General features: G+C 44.5%; 1 protein-coding gene across 8 annotated transcripts in view; it reads right to left on the bottom strand.

The window, feature by feature from the left end:
- Window positions 1-18,112, bottom strand: part of LOC117668149 (uncharacterized) — a 31,022-nt gene that overhangs the window by 7,501 nt on the left and 5,409 nt on the right. For 2 of the 8 annotated variants that reach the window (XM_087884716.1, XM_087884713.1), the window contains exons 1-3: window positions 6,637-9,052; window positions 2,789-2,871; window positions 4-130 (exon numbers count right to left, since the gene is read on the bottom strand). In XM_087884716.1, coding sequence (XP_087740842.1) covers window positions 4-130; window positions 2,789-2,863 — 202 coding nt within the window. In that variant the 5' untranslated portion in view covers window positions 2,864-2,871; window positions 6,637-9,052. Of the gene's footprint in view, window positions 1-3; window positions 131-2,788; window positions 2,872-3,611; window positions 3,618-5,570; window positions 6,108-6,314; window positions 6,465-6,636; window positions 9,053-10,973; window positions 12,678-13,421; window positions 13,549-15,481; window positions 15,565-18,112 lie in introns of those variants that run through there. The other 6 variants (XM_087884718.1, XM_087884711.1, XM_087884712.1 and 3 more) reach the window with 6 other exon arrangements.

The following is an 18,112-nucleotide window of genomic DNA, read 5'->3' on the forward strand; positions in this document are numbered from 1 at the left end:
TACCTAAGGAGATTATGTTCCTTTCGTTTTCCAGCATGACCTCTCGGTACAGGGCTTTTTGCTCAGAATCCAGCAGGGCCCACTCCTCCACGGAGAAAAACACAGCTACATCCTCAAGCGATACCATATTCTGACACAGGGAGAAGAAAAAAAATTAATTATATTCCATGAGCATTCTTAACAATGAAAACTTCAATAAATTACTTGCAAGTCCTCTTCTTGATGAACATATTCCATCTGCAGAGTTTCCAAGTAGGGCAAATTTGCATCTTCTCTGGAGAACCTTTCCAAAAACATAAATTGCAAAGAGCCTCTCGCTAGAGATACATCTAAGACAGTAATGCATTATTGGTTTGGCTGATTCTGCAACCTCGTATTCCTTTGCTTTCCACTGATGGGCTAGAGCAGTGATGGCGAATCTTTTCGGCTGAAAAGGTCACGCGGAAACATCACGTGCACTCTAGTATGCTCATCGGGACCGCGCTCCAGAAAAGCCTAACTTCCGGGCTCTAGCACACATGTGCAGGCCAGCATTGCCGTGAGCGCAAAAGGATCGCACTCTGGAAAAGTTCAACTTCCGGGTTCTGACTATCAGCTGGCCAGCACACATGCGCAAGCCGGTTTTCAGCACTTTGCCATGCATGCAAAGGACAGCTGATCGTTGCATGCGCATGCACGCCAGAAACCTGGAAGTCAAACAGGCAAGGCCACGCATGCCGGGCGACATGTCTTTACGTGACACTTTGGGCAAGCATGCCAGAGGTTCGCCATCATGGATGTCTTGGCCCAATCCAACATTGAGTTAATTTTACCCAATGCAATGAGCCGATTAATGATGCCAAATCAAGGAAAGTGGGGTTCAACATTTCATTTCTGTGCAAGAGTAAAGCTTGGGCTTTACTTTTCATTTTGGGCTTTCATTTGAAGTGTTAGTAGTGCTTTATAAAACCTTAGTAAGGCCACACCTGGAATACTGGATCCAGTTTGGTGACCTCATTACAAAAAAGTTGTGGAGATTTTGGAAAAAGTGCAGAGAAGAGCAACTAAGATGATTGAAGCCCAGGAGAGTGAAACGTATGAAGAACGGTTGCAGGAACTGGAATTGAGTAGGGCCAGTTAGAGAAAAGAAGGACTAGGGGTGACATGATAGCAGTATTCCAGTATTTGAGAGTTGCCATAAAGAAGAGGGAGTCAAATTATTCTCCAAAGGACCAGAAGGCAAGACAAGAAACAATGTTGTTGTTACTTGCGAAGTTGTGTCTGACCCATCACAACCCCAGGTTCTTCCAGGCCTTCCTGTCCTCTACCATCCCCCAGAGTCCATTTAAGCTCATGCAGCCTGCTTCAGTGACTCCATCCAGCCACCTCATTCTCTGTCATCCCCTCCTTCTTTTGCCCTCAATCGTTCCCAGCATTAGGTTCTTCTCCAGAGAGTCCTTCCTTCTTATTAGGTGGCCAAAGTATTTGAGTTTCATCTTCAGGATCTGGCCTTCTAAAGAGCAGTCAGGACTGATCTCCTCTAGGACTGACCGGTTTGATCGCCTTGCAGTCCAAAGGATTCGTAGGAGTCTTCTCCAGCACCAGAGTTCAAAGGCCTCAATTCTTTGGCGCTCAGCCTTCCTTATGGTCCACCTTTCACAGCCATCCATTGCAACTGGGAAAACCATAGCCTTGACTATACGCACTTTTGTTGGCAGGGTGATGTCTCTGCTTTTTAAAATGCTGTCTAGATTTGCCACAGCTTTCCTCCCCAGGAGCAAGCATCTTTTAATTTCCTGGCTATAGTCCCCATCTGCGGTGATCTTGGAGCCCAGAAAAATAAAATCTGACACTACCTCCATTTCTTCCCCATCTATTGCCAGGAATTGAGAGGGCCAGATGCCATGATCTTAGTTTTCTTAATGTTGAGTTTCAAGCCAACTTTTGCACTCTCCTCCTTCACCCGCATCAACAGGCAATGGATGGAAAGCAGGGGTGAAATCCAGCAGGTTCTGACAAGTTCTGAACCTGTAGCGGAAATTTTGAGTAGTTCAAAGAACCAGCAAATACCACCTCTGGTTGACCCCAGAGTGGGGTGGGAATGGAGATTTTGCAATATCCTTCCCCCAGGAGGGGGAAAGGAATAGGGATTTTGCAGTATCCTTCCCCTGGAGCGGGGTGGGAATGGAGATTTTACAGTATCCTTCCCCTGCCATGCCCAAGCCATGCCCACCAAGTCACACCATGCCCACAGAACCGGTAGTAAAAAAAAATTGAATTCCACCACTGCACCTAATGGTGATCTGAGGCTTTTGCACACAATTCTACATTTTAGAATTTGTTGATCTTTTGTTACTTTTTCCCGTTTTACTGAAGGTCTGCGCAGTTTCAACTAATATCCCATGAGAAACATGGGGAGTTGTACACTGAAATAGCTGAGCTCTCTGGGTGTGCTTTTTAACCAGATAATGTAACAGTATAACAGAATATAACAGAATGACAGAGTTGGAAGGGACCTTGGAGGTCTTCTAGTCCAACCTCCCGCTCAAACAGGAGACCCTATACCATTCCAGACAAATGGCTATCCAGTCTCTTCTTCAAAGCCTCCAGTGATGAAGCCCCCAAAACTTCTGAAGGCAAGCCATTCTACTGGTTAATTGTTCTCACTATTACAAAAAAAATTCCTTAATTCTGGGTTGCTTCTCTCCTTGGTTAATGTCCATCCATTGTTTCTTCTCTTGCCTTCTGTTATTGGGGGCTTCTTCAATAAATCAGACTGGCACTTTAAGGAAAGGGAGAATCCTCCTACCTGAGTTGAAAGCTGAACAGTTGTTAATCCTCCGCTACAAAGAACCGAGGTTCCAGGAGATGAAGACGAGGCCATGAGAGTGTCTAGGAGTGAAAACAAAAACAGCAAAGGAATAATTTGCTATCAAATATCCTAACCATATTCTTGAAGCTACGGTGCACAAGGGCAAGTCTACATCCATATCTTTATGCTAACTAGGGAAACAATTTATTTGAGTACTTTGCAGCCACAGCAACAACACATAGAAGTTGCTAATTTTAGGTGAGAAGAAAACTGAACAGTGTGGAAGGTGCGGGGGGGGGAGGGGGGTGCAGGGATTTTTGCTACTGGTTCTCCAAACCACCCACTGCCATTGCTACCGGATCAGGCGATCCGGTCCGAACTGGGAGCATTTCACCCCTGATTCAGAGGCAGATTATCTCAGCCATGAATGTATGCAATAAAGCACCACAGAGTTTGACTCTGGAGGCCTCAAGCAGATCCCATCTCGTATTCAGGGAGATGTGTTGAGTTGTTAATCAGGAGTTCTAGGTCTAACCTGGCACCAACAAAGAGGCAGAGTCCAATTCTCTCTGAGCCACGCATATACAGCTAGTCCTCAAATTACAGCCATTCTTTTAGTGACCGTTTGAAGTTACAATGGCACTGGAAACAATGACATGATTGTTTTTCACACTTATGACCATTGGCAGCATCCCCATGGTCACATGATCAACATTCAGAGACTTGCCAACAACTGGCTCATATTTATGATGTTTGCAGTGTCCCGGGGTCATGGGATCACCTTTTGCAACCTTCTGTGAGAAACTTGCAAAAGGGGGACCCGTACCTGCTGACGACTGATGCTGTCCCTGATCCAGTTCCCTGGGTTGCTGTTATCTCAGGGAACTTGGACTAGGTCCAGCATTAATAGGAAATTACCTGCAATACTTCAGGAATGTTAAAAGCTGCTTTAACACGTTGTATCATATATCATAATCAAGGAAATTTTGAAAAATAAAAATAAACTTTTTAAAAAATAGACACTTGGCAATAACTGTCTCATATTTATGACGCTTGCAGTGTCCTGGGGTCATGTGATCCCGTTGCAACTTTCTGACAAGCCAAGTCAATAGAATTCCCTATTGCAGTGTGGTTCACTTAACCACTGGGGCAAGAAAGGCCGTAGAAGGGGGCAAAACTCACTTAGCACCTATCTCGCTGAGCAACAGAAATTTTGGGCTCAGTTGCACCTGTAAGTCAAGGACTACCTGTATTCAGGTTTGGACAAAGGTGGGTCCTCCCATAAGGTGGGAAAGAGCCTGAATTGCTTTTTCAGCACACTTGTACATTTACTAAGCAGGAAATACAGCTGGTTGTTTGGCAGTTAGACACAGTATGGAAGTATCAAAGTAGCTATGCCCACATCCTGTAGCGATGTATTGTTAGCAAGCCTGGTGTGGTTTCCATATCCCCTTTCCCCACACATGTCCTGTATTTCAGCCATTTCAGAATACAGAATAACAGAGGCCTTCTAACCACTATACCACACTATACCACACTCCGCTGTAGAGAGAAGAGCAAGAATAATGCCATATTTATCCTCTGTATAACCTGAAAAACCAGGTGTGAGACATTAGCTACTGAATTGCATAAGAATCAAAGTTTTAGGGAAATAACAAGGCTATAAATTGATTAGTACTTTCCAAGTCAGGTCACTCTAACAATGGCAGGAAAGCAGTTGTCATGCTCAAATTAATAGTGTTGTGATGTAGCAACTATCAGGAAGATAGCGTGTTTGGGAAACGAAATGTGCAGCCAAAACTTATCTGACTTTTGCAAAAGTTCTAACAAAGCCCTTGTATTGTTCACAGTGTCTCCTATTGATTCAAACCGAGAAATTTATTTTTTTAAAAAAAATTTATTAAAGTTTTTTAAAGAAAATACAAACAAACATACAAACAACAAAACACATAAACAAACAAAAATCCATCTTTACATCTTCTTTTCAACTTGTCGCATCGGGAGTCTATATTCATAATTATACATTTTCTCTTTCTTATTTTAACATATCTTTTATACCTATATTCCTAATACATTGTCTCTATGTGTTCTCTTCATCTACATGTTTGATTTACTATTTTTTTTTTTTTAATTTTTGATTTATATGCCGCCCTTCTCCGGAGACTCAGGGCGGCTTACAATGCGCTAAGCAATAGCCTTCATTCTTTTGTATATTTATACAAAGTCAGCTTATTGTCCCCACAAACTGGGTCCTCAATTTACCTACCTTAGAAAGGATGGAAGGCTGAGTCAACCTTGAGCCTTGGCGAGATTCGAACCTGCAGTAATTGCAGGCAGCTGTTCTTATTAACAGGGTGCTTTAGACCACCGTACTACCTAAGCTAAATTGGTACTTAATTTCCTATCTGTAATTTATTACTTCTCATTTATTTCCATATCTTTTTCTTTTCCCCTCCATCCAATTATACCATTTCTCCCATACTAAATAGCAATCCGTTTCATCCTTTTCTTGTATCTCCTTTGTAAGCTTGTCCATTTCTGCACATTCCATCATTTTACTAATCACTTTATCCTCCATTGGTATATCTTTATTTTTCCAATTTTGGGTGAAGACTGTTCGATTATTGTGATGTGAGATTTAGACAAACTGAGAAATTTAAATCTCACATCACACTTCCCCACACGTCCTTTTTTTCAGCCATTTTGTAACATGAAGATCTGAGTTGCTAGGGACCTTGGAGGTCTTCTAACCCCCTACTCAGGTAGGAGACCCTCTTACCATTTCAGACAAATGGTTGTCCAATCTCTTCTGGAAAACCTCCAGTGTTGGAGCACCCATAACCTCTGGAGGAAAGCTGTTCTCACTGACGGAAAATTTCTCCTTAGTTCTAAGTTGCTTCTCTCCTTGATTAGTTTCCACCCATTGCTTCTTGTCCTGCTTTGGAGAATAGCTGGACTCCCTCTTCTTTGTGGCAGCCCCTGAGATATTGGAACACTGCTATCATGTCTCCCCTAGTCCTTCTTTTCATTTACCCAGTTCCACCAACCGTTCTTTATATGTTTTAGCCTCCGGTCCCTTAATCTTCTTTGTTGCTCTTCTCTGGACTCTTGATCATCAGAATCCTGACCCACATAACATCCACTCTCCCTGCCTATCAGATCATCCGAGGAGAAAGGAAAACTATTTTCGCAGGTGGGATTTGCCCTGCCTGTAGCATTGTTTCTCAACCTTAGCAGTTTTAAAATACATGGGCCTCAACTCCCAGAATTCCCCAGCCAGCCATCCTATGCTGGCTGGAGAATTCTGGGAGTGGAAGTCCACACATCTTAAAAGTCGCCAAGGTCGAGACAGGCTGGCCTATAGGAAAAGGGTGATGATACCTGTTTAAATGCACCCAAGACTTTAAAAACACCGTTCAATTAAACAATGAAAAGGAATTCACGAATGAAATTAAGTCAGGAATGAAATTAACTCGGGCAAAGTCAATCCTGAGGATTAAAGGGCATCAGCAGGAGCCTTTACCTGATGCTCTCTCCTGAGGTGCCTCGTCTTGAGCAGCTCCCCGACACAGCAGCTCCTGGGAGGGATCGCCCCCTTTCCCTCCGGCAGGGTTAGCAGCCATTAAACCCCAAGCCTTCTGCATCTCAAACAGCCCCAGAGGGAAGAAAAAAAAGGAAGTTACGGGAAACGATCGGGAAGGGCCGGCAGAACAATCTCCCCAAGGAGAAGGTGGGGGCTGCAGGAGCGATCTTAGCAGCGCCCCAAGAAGCTGCCTTGAAGGGTCTCCTGTCCGAGCATTTCCCCAGGTGGGAAGACTGGAGGGAGGAAAGAGGGAGCATCTTACCTGGCGCTCCATAGGAAAGAGGCGGCTCTCTTCCTCGCCCGGACTCCGCTTCCCAAAAAGATGCGCGCAGGAACGGATCCGCGATCCGTTTTCCACGCAGCCACGCTTCCTTCCTTCCCGGCCACGCACGTGGATCCCCCTTCTCGGAACGGCCCCAGCCAGGACTTTGCAGAGCCCAAGCAGGAAGCTCTTATAGCTCCTCCCCTCCCCGTCCAGCTCCTCCCATTCTCTAAAGGAGGGGAGGGCGCCGCCCACTCGGGGGTCCCCCTGCCTGCGCCCTGCCTTTTGCAACGGGGGAAGCGGTCCCGCGTGGGATGCTCAGCTGGGCAGGGAGTCCAGGGCTGCTTCTCCCGAGGCAATCGGGGAAACGGGGACAGAGGGAGGGGACGAAGCCCAGGGAAGGGGGGGGAGGGAAGGGAAAGCGATGCTGAGCAGCACAGTTAGAAGGGACTCGTCCTTTAACAGAATAACAGAGTTGGGGGGGATCTTGGAGGTCTTCTAGTCCAACCCCGAGGCAGTCCGAGAAACAGGGAAGAGAGGGAGGAGAGGAAACCCAGGGACGGGAGCAGGGAAGGGAATTTTGATCCCATAATCATGTGGTTCACCCGGCAATGGTCCTGTGAAAAACGTTCAGAAGTCGCTTTTTTCAGTAGTGTTGTAACTTCAAACGGTCACTAAATGAACTGTTATAAGTGGAGGACTACCTGTTGGAAATGCAGAGATTCCTATCGCCTGCAGCTCCTAGATCCCTATAATGGAGCGTCTCAAATGAAGGAGCAGGAAAGTTGAAAGAAGAGAGGGAATTGGAAACCAGAAGTTTTGAGAAGCGATACCAATAAGGAAGAAAAAAGAGCTTTTGCAACCCTCAACTAAGTTTTAGTTTTCTTTCTTTTTTTAACTTCCTCTTTTTCCACTTCAGGTGTCGAGGGAGATACAACATTCTGGTTTTGGCACTTCTAGAAGCCTCAAAGGTTATTTGATGCTGTTGTAGTGTCTCTTTGAAGTTGTCTCTCCATCTTCCTCTGGGTCGGCTTCATGTTTTTTGGCCTTCAATCAAGCCTGGGATTCAAATAGCCCACAAAGTTAGCAGTGACACCTTACAGCAGAGGTCTTCAAACTTGACAGCTTTAAGACTTGTGGACCTCAACTCCCATAATTCTCCAGCCAGCATAGCATAGCATAGCATAGCTGGCTGGAGAATTCTGGGAGTTGAAGTCCACAAGTCTTAAAGCTGCCAAGTTTGGGGAGCCCTGCCTTACAGCAACCAATAGAATACATGTTCTTGCCACAGGAACAGGAAGCTCAAGGGCAAGGCCCAAGAGAGGGTATAAATACCTCTCTCTCTCCACTCCATGTGTTCAGCGGCCCAGAATCTCAAACCCATGTGGTCCTGTTCATCAATAAACCATCTTTCCAATCAGCCTCCTTGTTTCCAGTGTCTTTCTCTGGAAGTGCGTAAGGCTCACTTCGGTTTGTAAAAATGATTGGAATAGCAATAGAGCTGGAAGGAACCTTGGAGGTCTTCTAGTCCAGCCCCCTGCTCAAGCAGGAGAACCACTTATTTCCACTTATACTACAATACTGGTATCATGTTGTCCCTAACTTTTTTTTTAGACTAGCCATACCCAAATCCTGCAGCCATTCTAATGTGTTAGTCTCCAGGCCTTTGATCATTTTAGTTGCTCTTCTCTGAACTTTTTCCAAAGTCTCAACATCTTATCTTGCAATACAAGCCAAAAAGAAATTGAGAGAAAATGAATTATTCCTGTAAAAAGCATAACCTAAGTAACGCCATATTTAACCTTTATATAATCTGATTTATGTAACCTGATAATTAGGACATGAGTAAGCAGTAGATTATGGAAAGGAAAAAGGGAACTGTAATGTTTCTGTGATGCTTGTTTTGAAGAACTGCTTGTTTTGGGGAAATAAAAGTTTTGGGTACATTCTAAATCCGGTCGGGCTGATCTAAATGAGGAAGTGTCTAATGATCTATTAAGAAGAACGATACCAATCAGCATGGAAACATTTGTGTTGGGTATTTTCGGAGGGTATTTTTGGAGGGGAACTCCAGGGTGGAACATGTGCAGAGAGCCAAAATTGTTATATAAGACCTGAAAACAATTCCCTAAGGGGACATTTACATTGTGTTGCTGTATCGCGAAAACTGTATATAAATCATGTAAGCGAAGTGATCAGACGTTCTCTCTCTTTTGTGGGAGAACCCTTTTGCAAAAGCTTGAAATATATATATAGCTTTATATATATATATTTAATAAATCTGCTTCTTACTTGTTCATGGTCTCTGTTTCACTCTTTATGTGGGTTGCTGTTTTTCTGTATTTCACAGAAATAGAGGAACAGATATTGTGACAAATAATGTAGATCAGTTAGGTAACATGCTACCAAGTGGAAACTGAAGTTTTGGGTCTCTCCCTCCCTCCCTCCCTCCCTCTCTCTCTCTCTCTGGCATGTTATGCATATCTTTTGCTTAATGTAGCACTGTTCCATAAGATTCCATAAGTCTTAAGCAAGGGTCTCCACACTTGGCAACTTTTAGGACTTCTGGACTTCAACTCCTAGAATTCCCCAGCAAGAAAAGTAACATGATTTTTAAGCATGGCTGTTCAGGAATTCTGGGAGTTGAAGAAAAAATGACCAAGGTCCCTCATCCCTGATGAGACTCTGGTCTTCTAACTATCAGAGGCCAAACTGTGCATTTGGTCTTGTTCCCTGGGAAACCTCATCCTTCTCCAAGGAATCTTAGGCCTCTTCGCCATCTTCCCCCTTTTTGAGATTTTAACTTATGGACTTCAACTCCCAGAATTCCCCAGCCAGCATGGTAACATGTGTGCCAACATCTGTGCCAGAGGAATTCTGGAAGTTAAAGTCCACAAGTCTTAAAATACCTTTGGAGACCCCTAGTCTAGGCCCTGACCGATTTTGAGGTTAAGAAATTCCTTCCCTATGTTTTCCAAGGTGGGTTTCAATGAATTGGCAATTGTCAGTTACACTGAAACAACACATTCTTAACATTCATGACTCTGCCTTAATAACAAATAATCAATTGCTGCTTTACAATTAGTCCTCATCTTACAATCATTTGTTCAGTGACCATTCAAAGTTACAACGGCACTGAAAAAAATGATTTATGATTTTTTTCACACCACCGTTGCAGCATCCCTGTGTGATGTGATCAAAATTCAGACATTTGGCAACTGGCCTGTATTTTTGATAGTTGGAGTGTCCCAGGGTCATGTGATCACCGTTTGAAACATTCTGACAAGCAAAGTCAATTAAGATTCATTTAACAACCATGTTACTAACTGAACAACTGTGGCAAAGGTTGTAAAAGGGAACAAAACTCACTTAACAACTGCCTTGCTTAGCCATGGAAATGTGGGGCTTAATTGTGGTCATAAGTCAAGGGCTGCCTCTATTTTCTAAAGCTTGTTCCCTAAATTGTCCAAAAAGGGCCTGTATCTGAGATGTGTAAGCTAAGCCTTTAGCTACTATACACGTTAGGGCACTAATAAAGTCAAGCACAATCAATTTCGTATCTCAGACTAGAAATCAGTTAAACACAACCAATGTTAGCTGGTGCAGACACAGCGCCATCCCTCCAGTTATGACTTTTGACAAAACTCTCGACTCTTGTATTGGTTCAATGTTTCATTCTCTTCCGTCACTTTCTCCCACTGAAGTGCTCAGTGAAGATCCTATTTCTCTTTGAACTGGTGTGACTTTCTCCACATGGGTGTAGCGGACCACTGTTTGATTCTTCCAACATTACGGAATAGGGACCTCACCACTTAGGTGGCAATGTTTGCTCTTAAAGTATTTCAGCATCTTCCCTATATGATGTCTAAGCCAGCTTTCTGCACCCTAATGTTGTCTGAAACTGTTATCCCAAAGGCACTTTTTTTGAAAAGTCAACTGGATTTTGTTTTTCCTTGAAGACATTTCGCTACTCATTTAAGAAGCTTCTTCAGTTCAGAACTGAAGAAAGTTCTTGGATGAGAAGGGAAATCTCTTCAACCGGGGGTGGGGGGAAGTCCAGTTGCCTTTTGATAAAAGCCCCTTTGGGACAACCGCAACCTAGATGCCTGAGAATCTCCATCTGGATGTTAGTTTCCAAATCCCTACCTACCTTTGGTGGTCGCACTGACAAAAGTTGATCACTTGTTGTATGTTATGTACGCTGACAGCATATGCATCCGAGACACATTCCTTGTATGTCCAATCAAACTTGGCTAATAAAGAATCCTAACCTATGCCATGTTATGCCATGACATGCTATCTCTATTCTATTTTTATTCTTATTCTTTCTAATCTTATTCTACTCTACCCTAGCACAAAGATCTAATATCCAAAAGTTAATTCCTAGTTCTACAAGAAAACTCTTCTTTTTAATGGAACAAGACATTTCTGCTGCTTCAGAAGCCCTTCCCATACTCCATGCATTTCTACAGAATCTCCTGCAAAACGTCTGTCAGCATGAAGCAAATTTTGAGAATCAACACGAACCAATTAGCATCGTCTTTTCCTGCTATGCGTCTTCTTATGTCGATTAAACTCACCGCAGGTTCTAAATTTCTTTCCACACTCCACACACTGATATGGCTTCTCCCCTGTGTGGAGTCTTTTATGGAGTGTAAGATTACCACTGAGTCGGAAACTCTTTCCACAGTCGATGCATTTAAATGGCTTCTCTCCTGTATGGATCCTCATGTGGGAGGTAAGCTGGCCACTGTCTCTATAACATTTTCCACACTCCATGCATTTATAGGGTTTCTCCCCTGAGTGAAGTCTTCTATGGCTCTTGAGTGAACTATTTAGACTAAAGCTTTTTCCGCACTCGTAACATGTGTATGGTTTCTCCCCAGTGTGGATCCTCTTGTGGATACCAAGGTGACTACTTCTCCTGAAACTCATGCCACACTCCGTGCACTTATATGGTTTCTCCCCTGTGTGAATCCTTTTATGGATTGTCAGTTCTCCAGAATCACTGAAGCATTTTCCACACTCTTGGCACTGATATGGTTTCTCCCCAGTGTGGATCCTCTCATGGGACTTAAGATGACCTTTTCGACTGAAGTTTTTTCCACAGTGCAGGCATTCATAAGGCTTCTCCCCTTTATGCATCCTGTTATGTACGGATAGAGCACCACTTCTGCTGAAGCATTTTCCACACTCTGTGCACTTATATGGCTTTTCTCCGGTGTGGATCCTCTTATGTAAATTGAAATCGCCTTTTCGGGTGAAGCTCTTCCCACACACTGTGCAATGATACGGCTTTTCCCCTGTATGGGTCCTATTATGGGAAGTGAGGTATCTTGCAGAGCGGAAGCTCTTCCCACATTCCAGGCATTTACACGATTTATTCCCAGTGGACCTTTTTTTCCAGGAATTCAGTTCCTTGCTCCAAGTAAACCTCATTCTACTCTCCCTGCATTGATGCAACTTCTCCTCTCTGCGGCTGCTTTGATGGGAAGTAAGGGAGGCGCTGCTTCCAAAGCTGTTTCCCCTATTAATGCATTGATGCTTCTTGCTCTCTTCGTGGACCTTTTTATGTGAACTAAGATGATTTTTCTGCCTGAAGGTCCTTCCACAATCCAGACATTTGTGTGGATCCTCTGTTTTGTGAATCGTTTTATGCATTGAAAGAGAATGGCTTGTACTGAAGCTTTCTGCACACTCCGTACATTTGTACATTTCCCCTCCTTCTTGTATGCTTTCATGTAAAGCAGGAGGAAGGGTCCCTCTGGAGTGTTGCCTGCTTTCATCTTCTTTCTCTCCAGCAGGGCTTTGGCAACAGTCACATAATCCCGATTCATGTCGGAGTGTTTTCCCACACCTTGAACACTCTCCTTTTTCTTGGCAATCATCTGTGTCCAATAAGACATTGGGATCTGGACAAGGCAAACCAGAGCAATTCTCCAGCTCCCCCATTAACTGGTTTTCTGCAACTTCCTTTTTCTCTTTTGGCAAAGGTGCTGCTGCCTCTTGGCCAGAATCCTCCCTCTCCCATCCGTCACCTGCTTGCAACAGGAAAAAAAAAAGGGAAATTAACACAAACTTAGGCGTGAAACGGATTAAGCACTATTGCTGTATTTGAATGATCAAACTCCCACTGGTTCAAAGCTTGTCCTTTGGAGCCTGCTTGTCCTCAATGGTACAGAATGAAAACCTGAACATTTTGGATGAGGGCATTTAAATTTGGGGGTGAGGGAGAGGTCCTCAGCTATACTGCTGAGGATGGAGAACCAATTGGTTTAATTTTAATCTGAGAAGGTAGATAGATTGAGGGACTTGGTCCTGAAACTGAACTTCATCCTCTTCTCCGTGAAGAGGTTTTTACTTGAACAAAACTGGTTCCCATCTGAGGTGTTCATTCATCTTTATCCCAAAGTTGCTTTTTCTAAAGGCAACTGGACTTTCTTTTTTCCTTGAAAATGTTTCCCTTCTCATCCCAGAAGCTTCATCAGTTCTGATTGAAGGATGGAGGATGGAAGGATTGATAATTCCTTGCAGTCATCTGGTTGTAAGCACTCTTTCCGACCAGATGACTGCAGGGAGTAAAAATCCCTGTGATAAACCTTTGGACCCTATCAGGCTCTTAATTGTCATCATTATAGATCAAAAAACAACAAAATCACAGCATAGATTGCCTCATGCAGGAGACAGCTTTCTCCAACCAATCAGCTGTAATTGTGTGTTCTGACTCCTTGTAGAACTCCACTGTTATAGCTACTAAATTTCAATATCTTAAAAGAATCCCTTACCTAAGGAGATTATGTTCCTTTCGTTTTCCAGCATGACCTCTCGGTACAGGGCTTTTTGCTCAGAATCCAGCAGGGCCCACTCCTCCACGGAGAAAAACACAGCTACATCCTCAAGCGATACCAAATTCTGACACAGGGAGAAGAAAAAAAATTAATTATATTCCATGAGCATTCTTAACAATGAAAACTTCAATAAATTACTTGCAAGTCCTCTTCTTGATGAACATATTCCATCTGCAGAGTTTCCAAGTAGGGCAAATTTGCATCTTCTCTGGAGAACCTTTCCAAAAACATAAATTGCAAAGAGCCTCTGGCTACAGACACATCTAGGACAGTAATGTAATGTATTATTGGTTTGGCCGATTCTGCAACCCCATATTCCTTCGCTTTCCACTGATGAGCTACAGCAGTGATGGTGAACCTTGTCGCGTGGAAACAATGCATGCATGCTCGTATGCTTGTCGGGATCGTGCTATAAAAAAGCCTAACTTCCGGGGTCTAGCATGCCTGTGCAGGTTATTGGAACTGCTATGCGCGCAAAAGGATTGCGCTCTGGAAAAGCTGAACTTCTGGGTTCTGGCACGCATGGGCACCTGACAACCAGCTGGCCAGCGTGCATGCGTAAGCCGGTTTTCAGCACTGACGCGTGTGCAAAAGACAGCTGATTGTTGCACACGCATGCATGCCAGAAACCTGGAAGACAAACAGGCATGGCCACACGTACTGGGCGACATGGCTTCACATGAACTTTTGTTACTTTTTCCTGTTTTACTGAAGGTTTGCGCAGTTTAAACTTATATCCCGTAAGAAGCATGGGGAGCTGTGCACTGAAATAGCTGAGCTCTCTGGGTGTGCTTTTTAACCAGATAATGTAACAGAATAACAGAATATAACAGATGGGGAGAAACAGGCTCAGGCTCAACCCATCCAAGATTGAGTGGCTGTGGTTTCCGACGTCCCGATATAGTCAGCTGGTGCCATCGCTGACTATTGGGGGCGAATCATTGGCCCCCACGGAAAGGGCTCGCAACTTGGGCGTCCTCCTGGATTCACGGCTGTCTTTAGAAGAGCACTTGACGGCCGTGACCGGGAGGATTTTTCATCAGGTTCGCCTGATCCGCCAGTTGCGTCCCTTTCTAGATCGGGACTCCCTACGCACAGTCACTCATGCCCTCGTCACCTCTCGTCTGGACTATTGTAATGCTCTCTACATGGGGCTCCCCTTGAGGTGCACTCGGAGGCTCCAACTGGCGCAGAGTGTGGCTGCGCGGGTGGTTATGGGAGCAACGTGGAGCTCCCATGTAACACCTCTCCTGCGCGAGCTGCACTGGCTCCCGGCGCTCCCATAGAGAGGGGCTCCTCCGGGTGCCATCGGCCAAACAGTGTCAGCTGTCGGCCCCTAGGGGGAGAGCCTTCTCTGTGGGGGCACCTATGATCTGGAATGAGCTCCCCCCGGAGATACAGAGGATCCCGGATCTGCGCACCTTCCGCCGCGCGCTCAAGACTCTTCTATTTCATCAAGCTGGCCTGGCCTAAATCTTCTCCCTTTTAAGTGTAAATTTTAAATTTGTTTTAAATTACTGGGTATTTTAAATTCAGCCAAATTATTTAATTCATTTTATTCGATTTTAATTTTTTGTATTTATGTGTTTTACTTCGTGGCTGTTCACCGCCCTGAGTCCTTCGGGAGTAGGACGGTATAGAAATTTAATAAAATAAATAAAATAAATAAATAAATAACAGAATGACAGAGTTGGAAGGGACCTTGGAGGTCTTCTAGCCCAACCTCCCGCTCAAGCAGGAGATCCTATATACCATTCCAGACAAATGGCTGCCCAGTCTCTTCTTCAAAGCCTCCAGTGATGAAGCACCAATACTTCTGAAGGCAAGCCATTCTACAGGGTAATTGTTCTCACTATTACAAAAAAATTTTCCTTAATTCTGGGTTGCTTCTCTCCTTGGTTAATGTCCATCCATTGTTTCTTCTCTTGCCTTCTTTTATTGGGGGCTTCTTCAATAAATCAGACTGGCACTTTTAAGTAAGGGGAGAATCCTCCTACCTGAGTTGGAAGTTCAACCGCTGTTAATCCTCTGCTATACAGACCTGAGGTTCCAGGAGATGAAGATGAGGCCATCAGAGTGTCTAGGAGTGAAAATAAAAGCAAAGGAATAATCTCCTATCAAACACCTTAACTATATTGGTGAAGCTACAGTGAACAAGGGCAAGTTTACATCCATATCTTTATCCTAAGTAGGGAATCGGTTTATTTAAGTACTTTGAAGCCACAAGAACAATACATAGAAGCTGCTAACGTTGGGTTGTGAGGAAAACTGAATGATGTGGAAGGACCAGGGATTGGATTCAGAGGCAGATTATCTCAGCCATGAATTTACGTATTAAAACACCACAGAGGTTGACTCTGGAGCCTCAAGTAGATCCCATCCCGTATCTGCTGAGTTGTTAATCAGGAGTTCTAGGTCTGGCCTGGCACCAACAAAGAGGCAGAGTCCAATTCTCTCTGAGCCATGCATCTACAGCTAGTCCTCAAATTACAGCCATTCATTGAGTGACCGTTTGAAGTTACAATGGCACTGGAAACAATGATATGATTGTTTTTCACACTTATGACCATTGGCAGCATCCCCATGGTCACATGATCAACATTCAGACACTTGGCAACAACTGGGTCATATTTATGACGGTTGCAGTGTCCCGGGGTCATGTGATCACCTTTTGCAACCTTTTGTGAGAAACTTGGAAAACGGGGACCCGTACCTGCTTACGACTGATGCTGTCCCTGATCCAGTTCCCTGGGTTGCTATTATCTCAGGGAATTTGGACTAGGTCCAGCATTAATATGAAATTACCTGCAATACTTCAGGAATATTAAAAGCTGCTTTAACACGTTGTGTCATATATCATAGTCAAGGAAATTATGAAAAATAAAAATAAAAAACTTTAAAAAAAAAAGACACTTGGCAACAACTGTCTCATATTTATGACGCTTGCAGTGTCCTGGGGTCATGTGATCCTGTTGCAACCTTCTGACAAGCCAGGTCAATAGAATTCCCTATTGCACTGTGGTTCACTTAACCATTGGGGCAAGAAAGGTCGTAGTAGGGGGCAAAACTCACTTAGCTCCTATCTCGGTGAGCAACAGAAATTTTGGGCTCAGTTGCACCTGTAAGTCAAGGACTACCTGTATTCAGGTTTGGACAAAGGTGGGTCCTCCCATAAGGCTGGGAAAGAGCCTGAATTACTTTTTCAGCACACCTGTATATTTACTAAGCAGGAAATACAGCTGGTTGTTTGGCAGTTAGACACATTATGGAAGTATCAAAGTAGCTATGCCCACATCCTGTAGCGATATATTATTAGCAAGCATGGTGTGGTTTCCATATCCCCCGTCCCCACACATGTCCTGTATTTCAGCCATTTCAGAATACAGAATAACAGAGGCCTTCTAACCACTATACCACAGGTGTCAAACTCGCCACGTCACGTTTCATGAGTTTTTCCCTTCACAGAGCTGTGTTGGGCGTGGCAAGCAATGTAACGCATCTGGCCTGCAGGCCGCCAGTTTGACACGCCTGCTATACCATTTCAGACAAATGGTTGTCCAATCTCTTCTTTAAAACCTCCACTGTTGGATAACACCCACAATTTCTGGAGGCAAGTTGTTCCACTGATTAACTGTTCTCACTGTCAGGAAATTTCTCTTTGGTTCTAAGTTGCTTCTCTCCTTGATTAGTTTCCACCCATTGCTTTTTATCCTGCCTTCAGGTGCTTTGGAGATTAGGTTGACTCCCTCTTCTTTGTGTCAACCCCTCAACTAATAGAATATTGCTATCCTATCTGTTATGTATTGATACATTTAAGCAGGAGTTTCAAATATTTAAGTGTTGCTGATTGGCTGACAGTCTCTCCTGGAGTGTATATAAGGAGGGCTGCTGCCAGAGAGTTTTTGCTGAAGTCTCACTCTATATTAAAGAGCTGTTGCCACTTGCTTGCTTGTGCCTCTCGTTATTCCCGCGCTACAACATTGGCGACGAAGGTGGGATTGAGGCCACAAGAAGCGAACCAGTGAGACCCTCGAGCTTCAGCTAGGGTGACGAAGCGAACTACAGGAGACATACCGGCATGTCTGCCTACGTTCCGCCCAAGCCCTTCGATCCTGCCCGCGAGAAATGGGCATCCTACATGACAAGGTTCGAGTGCTCCCTCAAAGGCAGCGACATGCAAGAACTCTCCGCTAATCGGAAGACAGCCCTATTCCTAAGTCACTGCAGACCGGACGTGTTCGAGATGGCGGAGTCCCTCTGCGAGCCAACGCCAGTCCAGACCGTTCCCTGGGACACACTGATGGCGACTCTCCGAGCGCACTACGCTCCGGTGCCCTCCAAGTTCGTGCAGCGTTACGAATTCAGACAACGCGTGCAGAAAGAGGGAGAGCCGGTCAGCGCGTACATGGCGAGCCTTCGTAAAACCGCAACGCATTTTGACTATAGAGACTTAGACGACGTGCTGCTCGAGCAGCTAATATGCGGCGTTTGGGATACGAGACTGCAAAGGCGACTACTCACTAAACCCGACTTGACACTGGTTGGAGTTCTAGACAAGGTCAGGGCTCACGAAGCCTCTACAAAAGCCACTGAAGCCTTGCAACGACCATTGGCAAGCAAAGACACTC

The sequence above is a fragment of the Pantherophis guttatus genome, chromosome 2 (genome assembly GCF_059756535.1).
Source record: "Pantherophis guttatus breed Tessera chromosome 2, ASM5975653v1, whole genome shotgun sequence".
Lineage (NCBI taxonomy): Eukaryota > Metazoa > Chordata > Lepidosauria > Squamata > Colubridae > Pantherophis > Pantherophis guttatus.